Source organism: Heloderma suspectum, chromosome 2, assembly GCF_057233095.1.
Source record: "Heloderma suspectum isolate Gila_16-S chromosome 2, 16-S_ref, whole genome shotgun sequence".
NCBI lineage: Eukaryota > Metazoa > Chordata > Lepidosauria > Squamata > Helodermatidae > Heloderma > Heloderma suspectum.
In genome coordinates, this window is record NC_139459.1 from 336,795,320 (window position 1) to 336,811,997 (window position 16,678).

General features: G+C 44.2%; 2 protein-coding genes across 4 annotated transcripts in view; one reads left to right on the plus strand and one right to left on the minus strand.

Moving 5' to 3' along the window:
- Window positions 1-16,678, plus strand: part of LOC146355076 (transmembrane prolyl 4-hydroxylase-like) — a 29,715-nt gene that overhangs the window by 11,096 nt on the left and 1,941 nt on the right. For all 3 annotated transcript variants that reach the window (XM_084840640.1, XM_084840641.1, XM_084840642.1), the window contains exon 3: window positions 16,205-16,395. In XM_084840640.1, the coding sequence (XP_084696766.1) occupies window positions 16,205-16,395 (191 nt within the window). The remainder of the gene's footprint in view (window positions 1-16,204; window positions 16,396-16,678) is intronic.
- Window positions 1,478-13,211, minus strand: LOC146355077 (secreted frizzled-related protein 5-like). The gene is made up of 5 exons (XM_084840643.1): window positions 11,220-13,211; window positions 9,052-9,160; window positions 7,342-7,511; window positions 5,254-5,340; window positions 1,478-3,074 (listed from the first exon to the last, which is right to left on the minus strand). Exons 2-5 carry the CDS (start codon window positions 9,060-9,062, stop codon window positions 2,758-2,760), a joined length of 585 nt encoding a protein of 194 aa, XP_084696769.1. The 5' UTR covers window positions 9,063-9,160; window positions 11,220-13,211; the 3' UTR covers window positions 1,478-2,757.

A 16,678-nucleotide genomic window follows, 5' to 3' on the forward strand; every position in this document is an offset into this window, starting at 1 on the left:
CTGGTGACCTTTGGCAAGTCCCTGCCTCTAAGAATCATACATAAAATAGGAATAATAGTGACTTACTTTACAGGCTGGTTGTGAGGATGAATGAAATAAGAACATTTTATTGCCAACCCTGAGCATTTGTCTACCCTACAGCATAGTAAAATAAGATCTTATTAGTAATGTTTGTTTCTTTTGAAACTTAATTTTTATATAGTAACTGACTTTTTGTCTAATTATTCTATGTCATCTGGACACATTTCATTCCATCACACAGAATATCTATAATATATATTTGCAATATTTATCTACATAGGTACAAAATAACGTGTCTTATACTGAGCCAGACCATTGGTCCATCTAGCTCAGTATTGTCTGTGCCAGTCTTCCCCAACCGAGTGCCCTCTGGATGTTTTGGACTACAGTGCCCATCATCCCTGACAATTGAGCATGCTGGCTGGAGCTGCTGGGAATTGTAGTCCAAAACATTTGGAGGGCACCAGGTTGGGAAAGGCTGGTCTATGCTGGTTGGCGGCTGCTGTCTAGAGTTTCAGTTAGGAGTCTTTCCCAGCGCCCCCTCAAGAGGCCAGGAATTGAACCGGGAACATGTTTCATGCAAAGCATGTGCTCTGTCACTGAGTAATGGTCCTTCCCCCCCCCGATAGGAGGGCTTGCAGTAAAGCTCTGGTCACTGAAATTAGTATTTGTTCCTTTACCATCCATTTGGCCTCTGCCCCTTTGATTTGTTTGTCTGTCTGACTCCCTGGTCCACAGTCTCCGAGTGTTCCGAGTTCCCTTGCCAGCACACTCCCTTCCTACTGAAAACATACAATCCATCCTGTTCCTGGAGTCTGTATGAGAGTTTTCCTCAGCTTTTCTTCCTTGACCATTTCTTTCCTCACCTTCACCAATCATTTCCTCAGGTTCTGGTTCAGTCTCCTGTCTACTTCACCTCTTTTTTTCAGTCATCCTGTTCCTGGATTACTCGTTTCTTCTTCCCCCACCTCCCAGTTTCTTGGGTCCTCTACCCATCCTGTTTCTAGTCCTCTGTTAATGTGTGTTTTCTTATAGCCAAATTTTTCGTTCCCGTCTTGGAAACTGCTCCGTTGTCTACGTTGTACTATCGGCAGCTTTACAGGAATTAGAACATTCAGTAATAGCTAGCAGCAACATGAAAGTCAGGCAACAGTCAAATAGGTTGGTAGATACATAGATAAAAATCTTAACATTAAGTAGGAGTTCCTAGCAAGCACACTAATATACACAAAAATATTTATAGTACATGTCTTTGATGAGCTTCTGCTGGGCTTTAAAAACCTAGCTGTTCAGGCAGGCATTTGGGGTGGGTTAGGGTTTTTTAGAGCAGTGTTGTTTTGTTATTTATTTATTTTGTTCAGTTGATTATGTAAATTTGTTATTAGTATTGTACGCCAGGTAGCCAGCCAGATGGGCAGCTAATAAATCAAATACATAAATAAATAAAATGTACTGTAAATTGTTAGCAAATGTTTATTCAAAGGGAAAGCATAGTGAAAAACTAGACAGCTTTCTCGTTACATTCATTTAATGCAACAAGTGTTTTGAAGAGACACACACTGCTATCATTGGTTTCTAAATATATAGAAATATATAAATATCCCTCATAACTTGCAAATTCCAAAAAGGGTGTCCCTCAGGCAGTGTGTGTGTTGGTGTAAAACTGAAAAATAAAACTTGCTTGAGGAAAAGATGGGTGAGGGCAGAAGCTTGAGGAGTAGAGGAAAGGGGTGGACAAGAACTTGGTGTGGGGGTGGGGAAATGAGAGATGATTAGTCCTATTATAAAGTTGTGTGGAATGTCTGCTGGTTGCTGAGCTTTCCATGGAGACATATCAAGAGTTTAGTAATTTATGGCTGCAGTCCTAGGAGCAGTAGCCAAGAGCTTGTTCTTCCTGAATAAGGCTTTTTCACTATTTTATTAGTGCTGTGGTTTTCAAACCTTCTAGGAACTCTTTCTGCATTGGCTGTGCAGATCTGAACCTCTGCATGTCTACAGCAGAACAGTACGTTGCAGAGATTTCTGAGGAGTGTGCTAGGGCACATATTCACGGCACTGGCCAGTCCTTTTGGGCCCCACTGTTGACCTTTGTGAACACAAAGGGAAGGATCCAATAGGGGGCTTGCATGTGTGCTGCAGCCAGCACCACCGGTCACAGTCCATGCATGGCTCTTACCACTTGCAGCTGCAACGTAGCATTTCTGGGGGCAAGCCCTGAAATGAACAGAAATGCTTGTTTCTGGATAACCTGCCCCTTCCAAAAATGAGCATTTCCACTCATTTTGGGGTTTGCCCCTGGAAGCACTACATAGCAGTCACAAATGGTAGGGCCATATGTGGATCGGAACCAGCAGTGCTGGCCACACATGGAAGAGCTCTGTTGGATACTGCCCATTGTCCCCTATGACAGACCCTATACGCGCTACAGCTACATACTGAGGGAGGATATCAGCAATGGTAGAGAAGCTTGTGTACTGTTACTGATCTTCTCATTGAGGAGCCCCAATAAGCTTCTAGGAAACCCCAGGGTTCCTCAGAACTCAGTTTGAAAACCACTTTCTTAGTGCAATGATGTGTAAATCTTGCTGCTTGGTTATTCATTAATTTTGTAATTCTGCTGAAAAGATGCTCTACACACAGTTGCATGCCTGAGGCCTTGGCTGTGGAAGAAAACCTTCTAGATACAAGTAGAGGAGCAGCATTGGGTTAGATTTCATGCCAGAGACTAAGAGCAGTTCAGACCCGGCATTTGTAATGTTTCCATCGCCTCACAGCAGTCTGTAGGTTTCGGTTCTTTTTGTGCCAGGCATAGGCCTTGTTTACCACCACAACTTTGTCATTCTGCACCTCTCCACTGATCACATAGACCCCTGTGTTTGTGCCTCTCATAATGTTGTGTACACAGGTAGCATCTAGGTTCAGCCATTGCTGAAATTTGGGGTGAGTTTCAGTCCTGAGGAGGGGTCCATGCTTCAAAACCTCCAACTTGGAGTCAAGCTCAAAGTCAGCAATGGTGGATGTCTTGTTCTTCCTGGAAATCCTAATTTTCACAGCTGGAACAAATACAAATTAGAGAAATCAAACTGCCATTGAAACAGGTAATCATCAGCTCTCTCACGAATTATTGTATTGATGTGGCTCTGACAAGCTACAGCTTTGCTCTGGACCTAGCCAACAGTTCTAGACTTGTCCAGTGAAATTCTCAAAACAATCTTACAAAATATATTACCCAGTTCCTGTGGTAAACAAAATTTCATTTTAGGAAGACTCATTATTTGGTGATACTGGCAACACAGATGTTCCAACATCTTCATGAAATTCTAAGGGACATCAGAAGCCTTCTACCTGAGGCTCAAGCTGCCATGGATCTTTTTAAAAATGATACAATATCATTAAATTGAATGATTGTTCTGTATAAGGAGAAATCCCAACTATAATTGTAGAACATTTTCTGCCTGGCTCAGTGTAGTGACAGGCCTTGGGAAATGTAGTTTGAAATAATTATCACTTTTTCTTTTGTCCCCGACATTACTTGGTTGGAGGTGACTATTTGGCCAACATAAACAGCTTTCTCCTGATAGGATTCCACTTATCTCAGTAGTCCCAAATCTCCTTTGATGTGATAACAAAGCAATCCTGTTAGAATTAGGCAGTTAGGTTTGGATGCTATTTACTTGAGATTTCCATACTGAGTTCAGTTCTTCAGAAAATTAATTTTACTATTTACCTGACTATAGGAATCAGTTTAGCATTGGTTCAGAAAACCACATGATTTGTGAGGTCGTCTGTATCTCCCAAGTATGAGATGTCTTTAAAATGTAACCTAAAATGCAGATTATGGAGAATAAACTGGTTGGGGTGGTGGTGGTAGTCCATTTGTTCTTGGAACTCTCTCTCTTCCATCTCAAGACAGTGGCTGTCTTTTGGATTCACACGTCAGAATAGCTTTCTTACCTGATTCTTGGAGATTATAAAATGCACATCTGATGAAATGGGCTTTAGTCCGGTCTTCCCCAGCCTGGAGCCCTCCAGGTGTTTTAGACCAACTCCCATCAGCCTCAGCTTGCATGGCCAATGGTCAGGATTGCTGGTAGTTGTGGTCCAGAATATCTGGGGGGCAGCAGTTTGGGGAAGGCTGCATTAAAACCTACGCCATAATAAATGTGTTGGTCTTTAAGGTGCCACAGAGTCTGTTATAAAATATACAATTTCCTGCCAAAGAATGAGTAAACATACACATTTTGTTTTATTTCTTTGTTTTATATAATAATTAAGTATATGTACTTCTGTTATTTATTTATATTTTTATTAAAAGTACTTTTTTTCTTTGAAAGACTCCCCCCCCCCCTTTTTAAAGGTAGAGGTTTTCAAAGTCACCCCGTGTTTTCTATATCTTAAAATAGTGTTGGACGCTGCCAAGCTGCACTTTAACACAGTTGCATTTTCTTAATAGGAAGTGGATGGAAGTTGTTCCAAAGTTTAAGGGGTTAGATAGTCCATGTTTGCCGATTTTTTGGGAAGATTTTTTGGAAGATTTTTTGATGATATTCTTGTGACTAATCCAAGTGCTGAGGAGCAGAGGAGTAACACCCCACATTGTCAACATCATGGATTGTGGCTTCTCCAAGACTTTAAGAGGAGAGAATGATAGGGGTCAGTTGGGAGAATAGGTTTTAAAGAATTCAGACTTTATATATGTCTTGAAAGTCTTAAAGCCATACTAGGTGGTGGAGATCTGTGATCTCCTCTCTCTCTAAATTTTAGCAAATAGTAATAGCAAGTGGAGAGGAGTAATCTGTATTGGGACCGTGACTCTGGGAGGGTTAACCTCCCCCCTCCCTGACGCCACTGCCTGTTGTACTGTGTTCCCAGTGAAAATCTCCTCCTCAGCTGCTATTGGTCCTGTTAGGGGAAATTTCTGTGTACACAGCCTATACACATAACTTTTCCCTAGCAGAGGAGGGGGGCAACTACATTTCCTTAGGAAGATGGCATGGGGCAAAGAGTTAAGCCCCCTTCCTTTAACACCATGATCCCTCCACTGAGCAACTGGCAGTTGCCAGAATTTAAAATAAACTGGAGATCTGATCATGGATCCCTGTCCTCTTGTCTTGTTTGGCCGTTACTCCTGTACTGGAAAATATGGAAGTCTGCTATTGATTTGCTGAAACAGATAGAGGGTTATTTCTCTGGCTTATTAGTTAGAAAGGTAGGGAGTAGTGATTTACTTACCAAAATCACTGGTGCAGAGGTTTTCCAGAATCTCCTTGGCAGAGCTAGGTTCTTCAAGTTCACAGTCCCTGCAGCTGGCTCGGGGCACTGCTGGAACACACACAAAGTTGTAGGATTCCTTTGAGGCTAATGTAAACCAGAGAACTTAGAGGTATGCCGACAGTCACTTCTATTTCCCTTGAAGCACAGGAGCAAGAAGATTGTTTTTGTCAGCTGTACAAGAGAATTCGGTCTGGTTTCCCTCTCCCTTCAAACAAAAAACTTGGTTTACCACATTCTAACCTAGAGGCTTCTGAAAACTGCTTCTGGCACAAAATTGCCAATCTAATCAAGTACTTCACTGTGTTTCTACTAGGGATGGACGAAAGTCCCTTACCTGGCCCCGTAGCTTGCTTCGCGGTGGGGGGGAGGCGCTCCGTTCCTCCCCCCGAAATTCTGGGCGGGGGGGGAGGCACCCCATCCCTCCCCGCCGGAATTCTGGCCGGGGGGGAGGCGCCCTGTCCCTCTGGCTGAAATTCTGGCTGGGGGGGAGGCGCCCTGTCCCTCCGGCCGCGAATCCTCTGCTCCTGCCGGGTCGCAAATGGTGGCGGCCGTAGCCGCCGCCGTTTGCATCCCTGCAGTCAGCCGTGATAGGCTACGTAAATGTTTACGTAGCCTATCACGGCTGACTTTGGGGGGGGAAGCGCGTATGCAAATGGCGGTGCCCATGGGTGCCGCCATTTGGGTTCCTTATTTGGGCACGTGTAGTCTACGTAGACATTTACGTAGACTACGGCGAAAATAAGGGCAACGCAAATAGCGTTGCCCTTATTTTCGCCGTAGTCTAGGTAAATCTTTACGTAGACTACCTGGGACCAAATAAGGAACGCAAATGGCGGCGCCCATGGGCGCCGCGATTTGCATACGCGCTTTTTTTTTTTTCCAAAGTCACCCGTGATAGGCTACGTAACGATTAACGTAGCCTATCACGGCTGACTTTGGAAATCTAGCCGTGATAGGCTACATTAATCGTTACGTAGCCTATCACGGGTGTTTTTTTTTTTAACTTTATTTTGTAATGGCAGCGGCGGGAGCCGGTCGGAAGGCCGGCCGCCGCCCCTGCCCCCGATGAAACGCCGACGAAACGCCACTGGGACCCGCCGCCGAGAGGGATATTCGCATGAGGTAAGTCCCATCCTGGGGTGGGGGTGTGGCGGAGAATTTCACCAACAATTTCGGGGGGCCGAATGCGTTGGCATTCGGCCCCCCCGAGATTCGTGGAGAAATTCACGGCCATCCATAGTCCTAGGTTGAACCATTTAGAAAGAAATAGCAGCTCTGCCCTAGCCCCTGCCTTCCTACAGCTGCCTTCTTCTAGCCTAAACTGCACAGCAGTATGAAGTTGATTCCTGAAGGGTTGAGACCCAGGGCTAAGAAAAATAAATGGGTCAGTTATTTGTCAGCCTAGCCCAACGCAACTCAGTTCATTCTATTCTTTCTGGAAATGGCTTCATGCCTAGTCCTCCGCTCATGTCTGGTCTCATTGGTGTGGCCTTCAGCAAGTCTTTATCTATTAACCTTACGTTTTGTTTGTATAAAATAGATGTAATAACCTTCCTCAGTGATTAAGAAAGAGATGTTATCTGCCATGAGCCTCTGCAGTAGGCCAAGCTATGAAAGGCCAAGGATTTTCCGGCATAGTGCGTTAAAGACCTCCATGTGGTTTTGGATGATTTTTGCTCAATTTTCTCATTGTAAGATGGTTGTTTTATTTATTTGTTTGTTTATTTATTTAGAATATTTCTAGGCCGCCTTTAAGGGCAAGAGCCGTCCCAAAGCAGCTTGCACAATAAAACCTCATGCAATAAAAACCCATACAAAGATAAAACAGCAAAATGTTGGCATTTAATAAGCTCTTCAGATCTTACAGATTGCTCTGAATTGAGCAAAAGCCAAGCAGAACTTTAATACAGGGAATGAGTACACATACACCTGCCCACTTCTCAGTTGTATTGCTTTGTGGATTTCTGTCAAGATGGTGCTGTTATGACTGTATGTGTATGTGGGGGAAGGTATTATGTGGCAAGTACAAACAGCAAAATGCCTTACTTCTCCTGCTTGAAGTGCTTTCATCAGTGATTGAGGAGATGCACAATTCTTGGTCTTTGGGGAATTTGTTACAGTTCAGGATTTCAGGCCAAGGGTAGCCATAGCAAGCCATGACTGGGGCACAGCTGCTCCTAACAGCTTCACACAGGCTGCGGCAGGGATAGATGAGCCTAGATTGAGAGAGAAAGATTGAACCAGTTCAAAAATTTAGGAACAAGTGCCTGTTAAGTACCCCAGAGCAGTCCTAGCTCACTACTATGATGGTATCTGTAGTTGCTGTTGTTTTAATCCCTGTATCTTTGTTCTTTGCATTAGTTATAGTATTTCAGTTTCAACCTTGAAAGGTCTATTTAGGAAAGAAAAGCATCTGTGTAATAACTTGTGCCAAAAATGAAATAGGTTGATTTAAAGACGTTAATAAATGGGGTTTGTATTTTGACTTTTCCCCCTAAAATTAGCATTAACTGCTTGACCCACTCAAATATGTGGTGTTGCTGTGTTTCATTCTGATACTAGCAAAATATCCACCATTAGTACAGTTTGTGCATGACATGGAGCCCCCTCAGTGTGAAGTCTGAGTTGCCTCACATGGGGCAGTGGTGGTCATGCTCCCACCACCATTTTATACCACAGTGCCTCACTTTTTCCATGGCAGTGAATGGCAGCCATTCATTTCTATGGGTTTTGTTTTCTTCTCTCTCATGTCCCAGACTGCAACCCAGTGATTTTATCACATAGTTCTGTAAAGAGCACTGAGATTCATGTCAGTCCCTATTTGGACAGCCCCATTCTGGGTTTTGTTTCATGGTTATGCTAGACAGTGATAGCATCCAGGAAGTGGTGTGTAGAGCAGCCTTCCCCAAACTGCTGCCCTCCAGATGTTTTGGACTACAACTACCATTGGCCATGCTGGCTGGGGCTGATGGGAGTAGAAGCCCAAAACATCTAGAAGGCACCAGGATGGGGAAGGTTGGTGCAGATAATAGGTGTCTGTATTAGTAAAATGATAAATATGCTGATAGAGTGGTGTTAATTCAAATAGCCAAGGGTGTTATTCAAAGAAGTTGGCCTTTACTAGACCTCAGTTAGTCTGACTGAAGGGGTTTGAAGAATCCTGAAACCAAATTCAGGACTAAACATCTTTGAAGAATATTGTAGGATGGAAAATAAAGCAAAGACCAATGGTACATAGAACACGTTGTTCTAGCCATGCATTTGTAACCTCAGACAAGGGTCTTTCCCAGCCCCACCTGAAATTCTGGGGCTTGAACCTAGGGCCTTCTGCATGCAAAGCAGATGTTCTACCATTGAGCTGTGGCCCATAATTCAAAGCAATTTTTTAAAAGTACAGCCTCCCTTCAACAGCAGTTTCAGGAATGCATGGGGATTTGACCTAACCAACACTGGACGAGAGGGCAGGAAGGAACTGCACAAGTGCCTCTGAGGGTGCTATGTAGTTTAGACGGAATACATAGGAAGCTGCCTTTTTTACCAAGTCAAACCATGGGTCCAGTCTAGCTCAGCATTGTCTACAATAATTGGCAGCAGCTTTCCAAGCTTCAAACAGGAACCTTTCCCAACCCTACCTGGAGATGTTAGGAACTGAACTTCTGACCTTCTCCATGCATAGCATGTGCTGTACCACTGAGCTTTAAGACCTCCCCACCCGCCCCCCGCGCCCACAGAACAAATGTTTCTCTTGTAAGATACCTTGCTGGCATAGTACAGTTTCAAATAATTGTCTGTGTCTTGCACTTGCCATAGTTTTACTTGACGAAACTACCTGCATATCCTTTGTTTTTGAGAGGAGCTGGGTCATCTGTGTTAAGGAGAGAAAATTCTGAAATTGGGTTGCTGTGGCTATTCATAAGTGACTGAAGTTTTAATATACATTATGAAAAATTATGGAAGTGTCAGTGGAATCATTACTTTGAAATAAGAAAATTTGTAATGAGCTCCCCTGAGATCTGATCACTTTGATAGAGACGTGTACAGAATGGGGCTGCCTAGGACTTTTAGGGGTTCATCATGCGGCGGAGCTTTTATCCTGCTCTTGAGATGGCTTTCATGTTTTCCCCAAGTGCAAAAAAGGTGGTATTTTTTCCAGCCCATGGAACAGGAGCACCGTGACCTCCTGGTAAAATTCTCCAATAGCAGAAGAAACTGCTGTGTCTGCCTGCTGTGGGCATTTGTTTTCAGTTGTTGGGGGTGCAGTCAGGGTGAGATTTGACAGGATTGAGGGCACGAATTGCCTGCCAATTGCGTCCGTGCCTCCACATTTCTCAGTTGGAGGGAGAAGGGAGTAAAATGCCTCCCTGCAACAAAGGGAGACACATCTGATCCCCCGCCCCACCAAGCTCAGAAGCAACATCCATTCAGAGCACCCTATTAAGTTCAGTGGGGCTTACGCCCAAGTAAGTGTGCCAAGGGTTGCAGACTTACAGGGTGATCTTATGTCTACTCAGAAGTAAGTCCCATTGAGTTCAGTGCAGCTTACTCCCACATAAGTGTGCCAAAGGTTGCAGACTTGCAACACAATCTTACTTTTTATGTCTACTCAGAAGAAAGTCAGAGGTTTCCTGGGGGCCATGAGAAAACAGTCCAGCAGAAGTTAAGCTACGAAAACAAGACTCCCCCCCCCCTTTGCACACATGCCAGGGAGGGAGGCACTCCCTCAGTTCAAACCACGTGGCTGCCTTGTAAAGAAGCCCTTCCTAATCCCACAAAGAAACCAAAGCAGGAAGCTCTGGAAAGGATGTGGGTTTTTGCGGGGGTTTTGCTTAACATAGAAACATCCTTAAAGTAAAAATACTTGGCATGTTCACAAAGGCTTAAGTGTGCTTTTGGATCTCTTATTCTATTTAAAAACAACCAAGAGTCTCGTGGCACTTTAAAGGCTGACATATTTATTCTGGAATATGTTTTCTGTGGACGCTGTCAGATGCATGAAGTGTTAACCTCAAATTGGCAGATACACATGTTGGGGGTGGGGTGGAGTGAAGTGGAGATGTGAACTGTGTTGTCAGAGGGAATTGAAATGCAAAGATACAGACAGTGATGATTACCTTAAGAGCTGCCATTCACAAAATATTGTTGGGTGAGAACACAGACATCATTGCAATAGTGAGCTGATTAACACCTGTAGTGACCCTTATTCTGTTTGTGCCAAATAGGGATGTTGGAAAAATCTGCAATAGATTCAAGTAATCTCTGATTTCTATGAATTCAACCTATGGATTCCGTAGTTGACCAACTTTTTCTGAATTGCCTGGACTTGTATGCAGTTTTAGTCGTACAAAAATACAAAAAATAAAATAAAAACATGAACCAAAAATGCACATTTCCCCTCATAGGGTAACGGGTGAAAATGGGGTGGGTGGGATTTGCACATTTGTGCAACTTTGGAAGTGCACATTTGCAGAAGTGCACACTTACCAACATGAATGCAGATTTGGGAAATTGAGAAAATCTGATTCTGTCAATGAGTGGGTGAAAGAACAAAAGACGTCTTGACAATGCGTGAAACACAGACAGAATGGATTTAACATAATTTGTACATCCCTAGTGCCAAATAATGCAAAAATGGAAGAGAAACTGAACGTACACTGCAGCCATTATTGGCTTTATATTTTCATAAGAGATTGACTTAAGCCAAAGCTGATATGAATCGACATGTATGACAACAGCTTCAGAGAGTATAAAGCAGAGATGCATTAGGGAGTGCCAGCGTTGGGGAAATGAGGCATAATGCCCATCCAGATGTTTCAAGGGTGGCAACTGGTGTGTGTGTGTGTGTGGGCGGGGGAGGTGGGCAGTGGCAGCTAGGGGAAGAGCAAATAAAACTTTACCTTGTGGTAGGCTGGACAAAGCACCCTTACCTGTCCAGGCAGATTGGGGCAAAGAGGGAGCAGAGGAAGATCCTGGCATCTGGATGGCATTCTCTGGCTAACAAGGGCAGCCAGCTGGTAGATTGCTGGATTGCTTCAGCCATCGTCTCGTGGTCCAGCAGGTTAGGGAGTCTCATCTCAGCGTACCCAATGTCGTAACACAACTCCATGCTTCTTGGAATGGATGTGCATCTGGAAGAGCTTCTTCGGTAGCTTCCAAAAACTCCAGAGAAGTCCCAGATTAACAGGTAGCCCACAAGCACTAGAAGCTGCTGTTGTGTGTGCGGCATAGTGGGATGGCACTGATATTCTGTTTTCATCGGCTCTCTGAACGCGTCTCTCCCCAGCAAAATGTGGCAGATTAAATTCTGCTTTCCCAAAGGCAATCTAGACTGAGGATTTCCTGCTGGGGTTCATTTATTACAGCAGATTGGCCACCATTGTATGAATGTATTCTCATTAAGCTCCAATGTCACCGTTTTTCTTTGCCAGTGCCCATCCCCACAATTGTTTGGATTTTGACAGGGGTTTTGGCTTAGACTAGCAGGTGTTGAAATGGGGGCAATCAAATCAGCTTGAATGGTTCCCCGCCTCTCCAATATCTGATTGAATCATTGTTTGAGACTGGCTCAGCCCACCCCCTTTTGCCTGCCCAGGGATTAGTCATTATTTTATAAACACCACTGTTTTCCTCCCTCTTGTGTTTCATGGCAAAGCAATCACAAAGTTAATTAAGTCGCATTTGTTTAGCTCTTGCCATTGTTAAAGAGGCAATGGGGTGTGCCAGCCCTGTGTTCTGATTGTTAACTAGTTTGGAGAATTTCTCCAACTTTGGATAGGCTCTTTATAACTTCGGAGGTTGTTGTTTACACACAAGATGTAATTGGCAAACTTTTTATCTCATAGCAGTGCCACGGGAAATTAATGTGAACAGTGGTGTACCTCTTATTTGGCATGTAGTCAGTTGCTGTGATATACAAGTGGATAACTCTGTTCTCTGGTGATTGCTGAAAACATTTATTGTCATCGCATTGCAGTTTAATGTAGGTCTTGTAATGCCTTAGGGGACATTGCTTGTTGTGCTGGCTCATTGTTAATTTGTGTCTTAGGCCATTGGGGGTAGCTGAGGAGAAGTATCTTCTAAGAGGATTATGCCCTCTTTGTATCGGAATGCATTCTCTGTTAGGGGTTTATGTGGCCATGGTCAGTTGTGCTCTCTGCTTTTCCGTTTCCAATGAATCAGGCAACAGTTTCTCAATTTTCTTTGCTCTTGAGCTAAACTGAGCTAAAACTTTTATCAGGATGGGTAAAGGCTTACCTTTGCATATCATTCTTCAGATGTGATCAGTGTGAAGTATTTGATAAAGTGCTGGATTTAGATTACAACCAAGGAATTGGGGTGGTCTCCAAGCCCCAGTTGTTCATCTGTATTATGGGAATAATAATGATGTGCCTCACAGGATTGTTTCAGGGAGGAACAAGATCTTGTCTTTTAAAAAAAAAATGTATTTGGACATCACTCTGATGAAGGGTGGCTTGAAATGTATTCATTAATAAGCAGTAACGTATTTGGGCATTAAGTGCTAAATATACTAATATAATAGTCCTATCCTGAGTCCCAGTTGAAGCAAGATCATACTAGGATTTGGGTAAGGGCTTCTTTGCTACCACTTCATACCAACAAAGACACAACACATATGGCAAAGTTATCGAACAACATCAGCGATGGAGGAGATCATAAAATGGGGGAAAGACAGTGCCAACCAGTCAGTCCAGCAGGACTCCTGTGGTTCAACAGTGACTTGACAGACTACTAGGTAGCAGGGGTAGTGTCCCTTAAGGCTCCATCTCCATAGCAGGAACACCCTTACCTGTTGTATAATTGTTTATCATGGAGCTTCAAGGGTGGTCTGCTGGAACAAAGGAAGAGCTGGGAGCACCCTAGTCAATAGTGGTGGTCATGGGGTGGTACTTCATTGTAGCCTGCAAGAAATAGGATGTGAGGTGGATCCTGTACCTATGGCGCACACAGCACTCAACAATAGTCAGCAGCTGGAACACATAATCCTTGGACCTGGATCATAGAATCATAGAATAGTAGGGTTGGAGGGGGCCTACAAGGCCATCGAGTCCAACCCCCTGCTCAATGCAGGAACCCAAGTCAGAGCATCACTGACAAATGGCTGTCCAGCCTCGTCTTGAAGGTCTCCAGTGTGGGAGAGCCCACCACCTCCCCAGGTAATTGGTTCCGTTGTCGTATTGCTCTTACAGTCAGGAAGTTTTTCCTGATGTTCAGTCAGAATCTGGCTTCCTGTAACTTGAGCCCATTATTCTGTGTCCTGCACTCTGGGATGATCAAGAAGAGATCCTGGCCTTCTTCTCTGTGACAACCTTTCAAGTACTTGAAGAGTGCTATCATATCTCCCCTCAGTCTTCTCTTCTCAAGGCTAAACATGCCCAGTTCTTTCAGTCTCTCAGTAGAAGTTCCCAGTAGAAGTTCGTGAGGGAGTGAGTGAGTGAGAGAGAAGAGTGAGTGGCACTACCTGAGGGCACAGTCAGTGCTTACCCTTCATTCTCCCCCCACCCCCACCCCAGCATGTGGGAGGAAGAGACTGCAGGTATATGTACCCCTTCCTCCTTGGGAGACTGTAGTAATGGTAGACCCTTCTCTGTGTCGGTGACAGAGGTCAACTAATGAGAACACTGTGGATGAGTATAGGGTAAATCAGAGATGATATATAATGGCCTGCTTCAGATAGTTGTTCCAGGCTTCATGAACCATGGTTTATAAGGCTAGGAAGGAGTGCTGGAGCCAAGCACTTCTCCCCCTTTCCTGCCCTCCTCCCATCACATGCTGGTTTCAGGGCAACGATCCTGGCTTTTATTAGGCCAGAATTCCCGCTTGTATCCTAGCTGGGGAACTGTGGGTTAATGTCAGTTTAAAAACCAGAAAAATAACCCAGGGCCATATCCTGGCTTCTTTTCCTAGTTTGTTAACCAAAATTAAGCCAGAGTTCTCAAGTTAGGACATAAGGGGCAGGGGACGCTAGCTAAATACAAGCAAGGATCTTTACACTGAAGCTTGAGGAGAGGAAGAGTGGATGTTCCCAACATGTGTTCCATTTTGGAACAGTTGTATGAACTGCATCAAGGACAGAGGACTCACTCCCTCTGCATCAAAAGCCAGAGGAAAGAAATGGTGGTTCAGCTATTAACTAAGGATAGTAAAATGATAACAGATGACAAAGAAAAGGCAGAAGTGCTCAATTCCTACTTTGGCTCAGTCTTCTCCCAAAAGAAGGTCTATGCCCCCCCTGGCAAAGGCAAAGTACAGGCTGAAGGGGCAGGATTGCAGCTTGAGATCGATAGGCATATGGTCAAGGAACACCTAATTACTTTGAATGAGTTCAAATCTCCAGGGCCAGATGACGAACTGGCAGAAGAACTCTCAGAACCACTGTCTATTCTCTTTGAGAAATCATGGAGGATGGGGGAAGTGCCAGATGACTGGAGGAGGGCTAATGTTGACCCTATCTTCAAAAAGTGTAAAAAGAGGAACCTGGGAACTACAGACCAGTCAATCTGACATCAATCCCTGGGAATATTCTGGAGCAGATGATAAAGCAATCCATCTGGAAGCACCTTGAAAGCAATGCAGTGATTACTCGAAGCCATCATGGATTTGTCAAGGACAAATCCTTCCAGATGAATCTGATCTCATTTTTTGATCAAGTAACCTCCCTTGTGGACTGTGGGAATGTTGTGGACATAATATACTTCGACTTCAGCAAAGCTTTCGACAGAGTGCCCCATGATATCTTGATGATCGATGAAACAACGATCCGGTGGCTCCACAGTTGGCTACAGAATCGGACTCAAAGAGTGCTTATCAATGGGACCTTCTCCAACTGGGGAGAGGTAATGAACGAGGTACCGCAGGGCTCAGTCCTGGGCCTTGTGCTCTTCAAAATTTTTATGAATGACTTGGAGGAGGAGGTGCAGGGAATGCTGATCAAATTTGCAGATGACACAAAATTGGGCAGGATAACTAATACCATGGAAGACAGAAACAAAATTCAAAGTGATCTTGATAGGCTGGAGCACTGGACTGAAAACAACAGAATGACATTTAATAGGGATAAATGCCAAGTTCTGCACCTAGGATAAAGAAATCAAATGCACAGTTACAAGATGGGGGATACGTGGCTCAACAACACTACAAGTGAGAAGGATCTTGGAATTGTTGTCGATCACAAGCTGAATATGAGCCAACAATGTGATGTGGCTGCAAAAAAGGCAAATGCTCTTTTGAGCTGCATTCATAGAAGTATAGCTTCCAAATCCTGGGAAGTATTAGTTTCCTCTACTCAGCACTGGTTGAGCCTCATCTGGAGTACTGTGTCCAGTTCTGGGGACCGCACTTTAAGAAGGATGCAGACAAGCTGGAGAGGGTTCAGTGGAGGGCAACAAAGATGATCAGGGGACTGGAAACAAAGCCCTTTGAGGAGAGACTGAAAGAACTGGGCATGTTTAGCCTTGAGAAGAGAAGACTGAGGGGAGATATGATAGCGCTCTTCAAGTCCTTGAAAGGTTGTCACAGAGAGGAAGGCCAGGATCTCTTCTTGATCATCCCAGAGTGCAGGACACGGAACAATGGGCTCAAGTGACAGGAAGCCAGATTCTGACTGAACTTCAGGAAAAACGTCCTGACTGTTAGAGCAGTACGACAATAGAACCAACTACCCAGGGAGGTAGTGGGCTCTCCCATGCTGGAGGCATTCAAGATGAGGCTGGGCAGCCCTCTGTTAGGGATGCTCTGACTTGGATTCCTGCATTGAGCAGGGGGTTGGACTCGATGGTCTTATAGGCCCCTTCCAACCCTACTATTCTATGATTCTATGGAAGGTGTTTGTGTTCTTTTGGTGTTCACCTTCTAGTAGGAGAGTTCACTTTTCTCTCTCTTTCTCCCTTGGTAGAAATTCCAGACTTCCTAAATGAAGATGAATGTAAGCTAATTATCCACTTGGCTCAGCTGAAAGGGCTACAGAAAAGCCAAATTCTGCCCACAGAAGACTATGAGGAAGCTATGGAAATGATAGATATCAGCCAGATGGACATCTTTAATCTACTGGACCACAACCAGGATGGACAGCTGCAGCTCAAGGAGGTATTGGAGGGAATAGTTGATATTATTTGGGAGATAAAAGCCTTGTTCAGATGTAACACTATGTCATAGTTTAGTGCTATGGCAACAACCTAGGTGATCCTTGGGCTTGAGTACTCTCCCTCCCTCCTCCTGTGCTGTGTCAAGGAGAAGATCAAAAGTATTTGCTTCCTGTTTTAAACTAACCATGGTTTGTTAAGTCTGAATCCGGATAAACTGCAGTTAATTTTACCTCTGGTTTGTCTAAAAAGCCAACTTCAGCCTGGTTTACCATCCTGGCTTGTTT

Excerpts from the sequence above, each read along its gene's own strand:
- LOC146355077 (XM_084840643.1), bottom strand. Across the intron at positions 5,341-7,341 it reads AAGCACTTCAAGCAGGAGAA|TGCCCCGAGCCAGCTGCAGG; the intron begins GTAAGGCATTTT and ends GTGTTCCAGCAG. Across the intron at positions 3,075-5,253 it reads CCTCTGCACCAGTGATTTTG|CTGTGAAAATTAGGATTTCC; the intron begins GTAAGTAAATCA and ends TATTTGTTCCAG.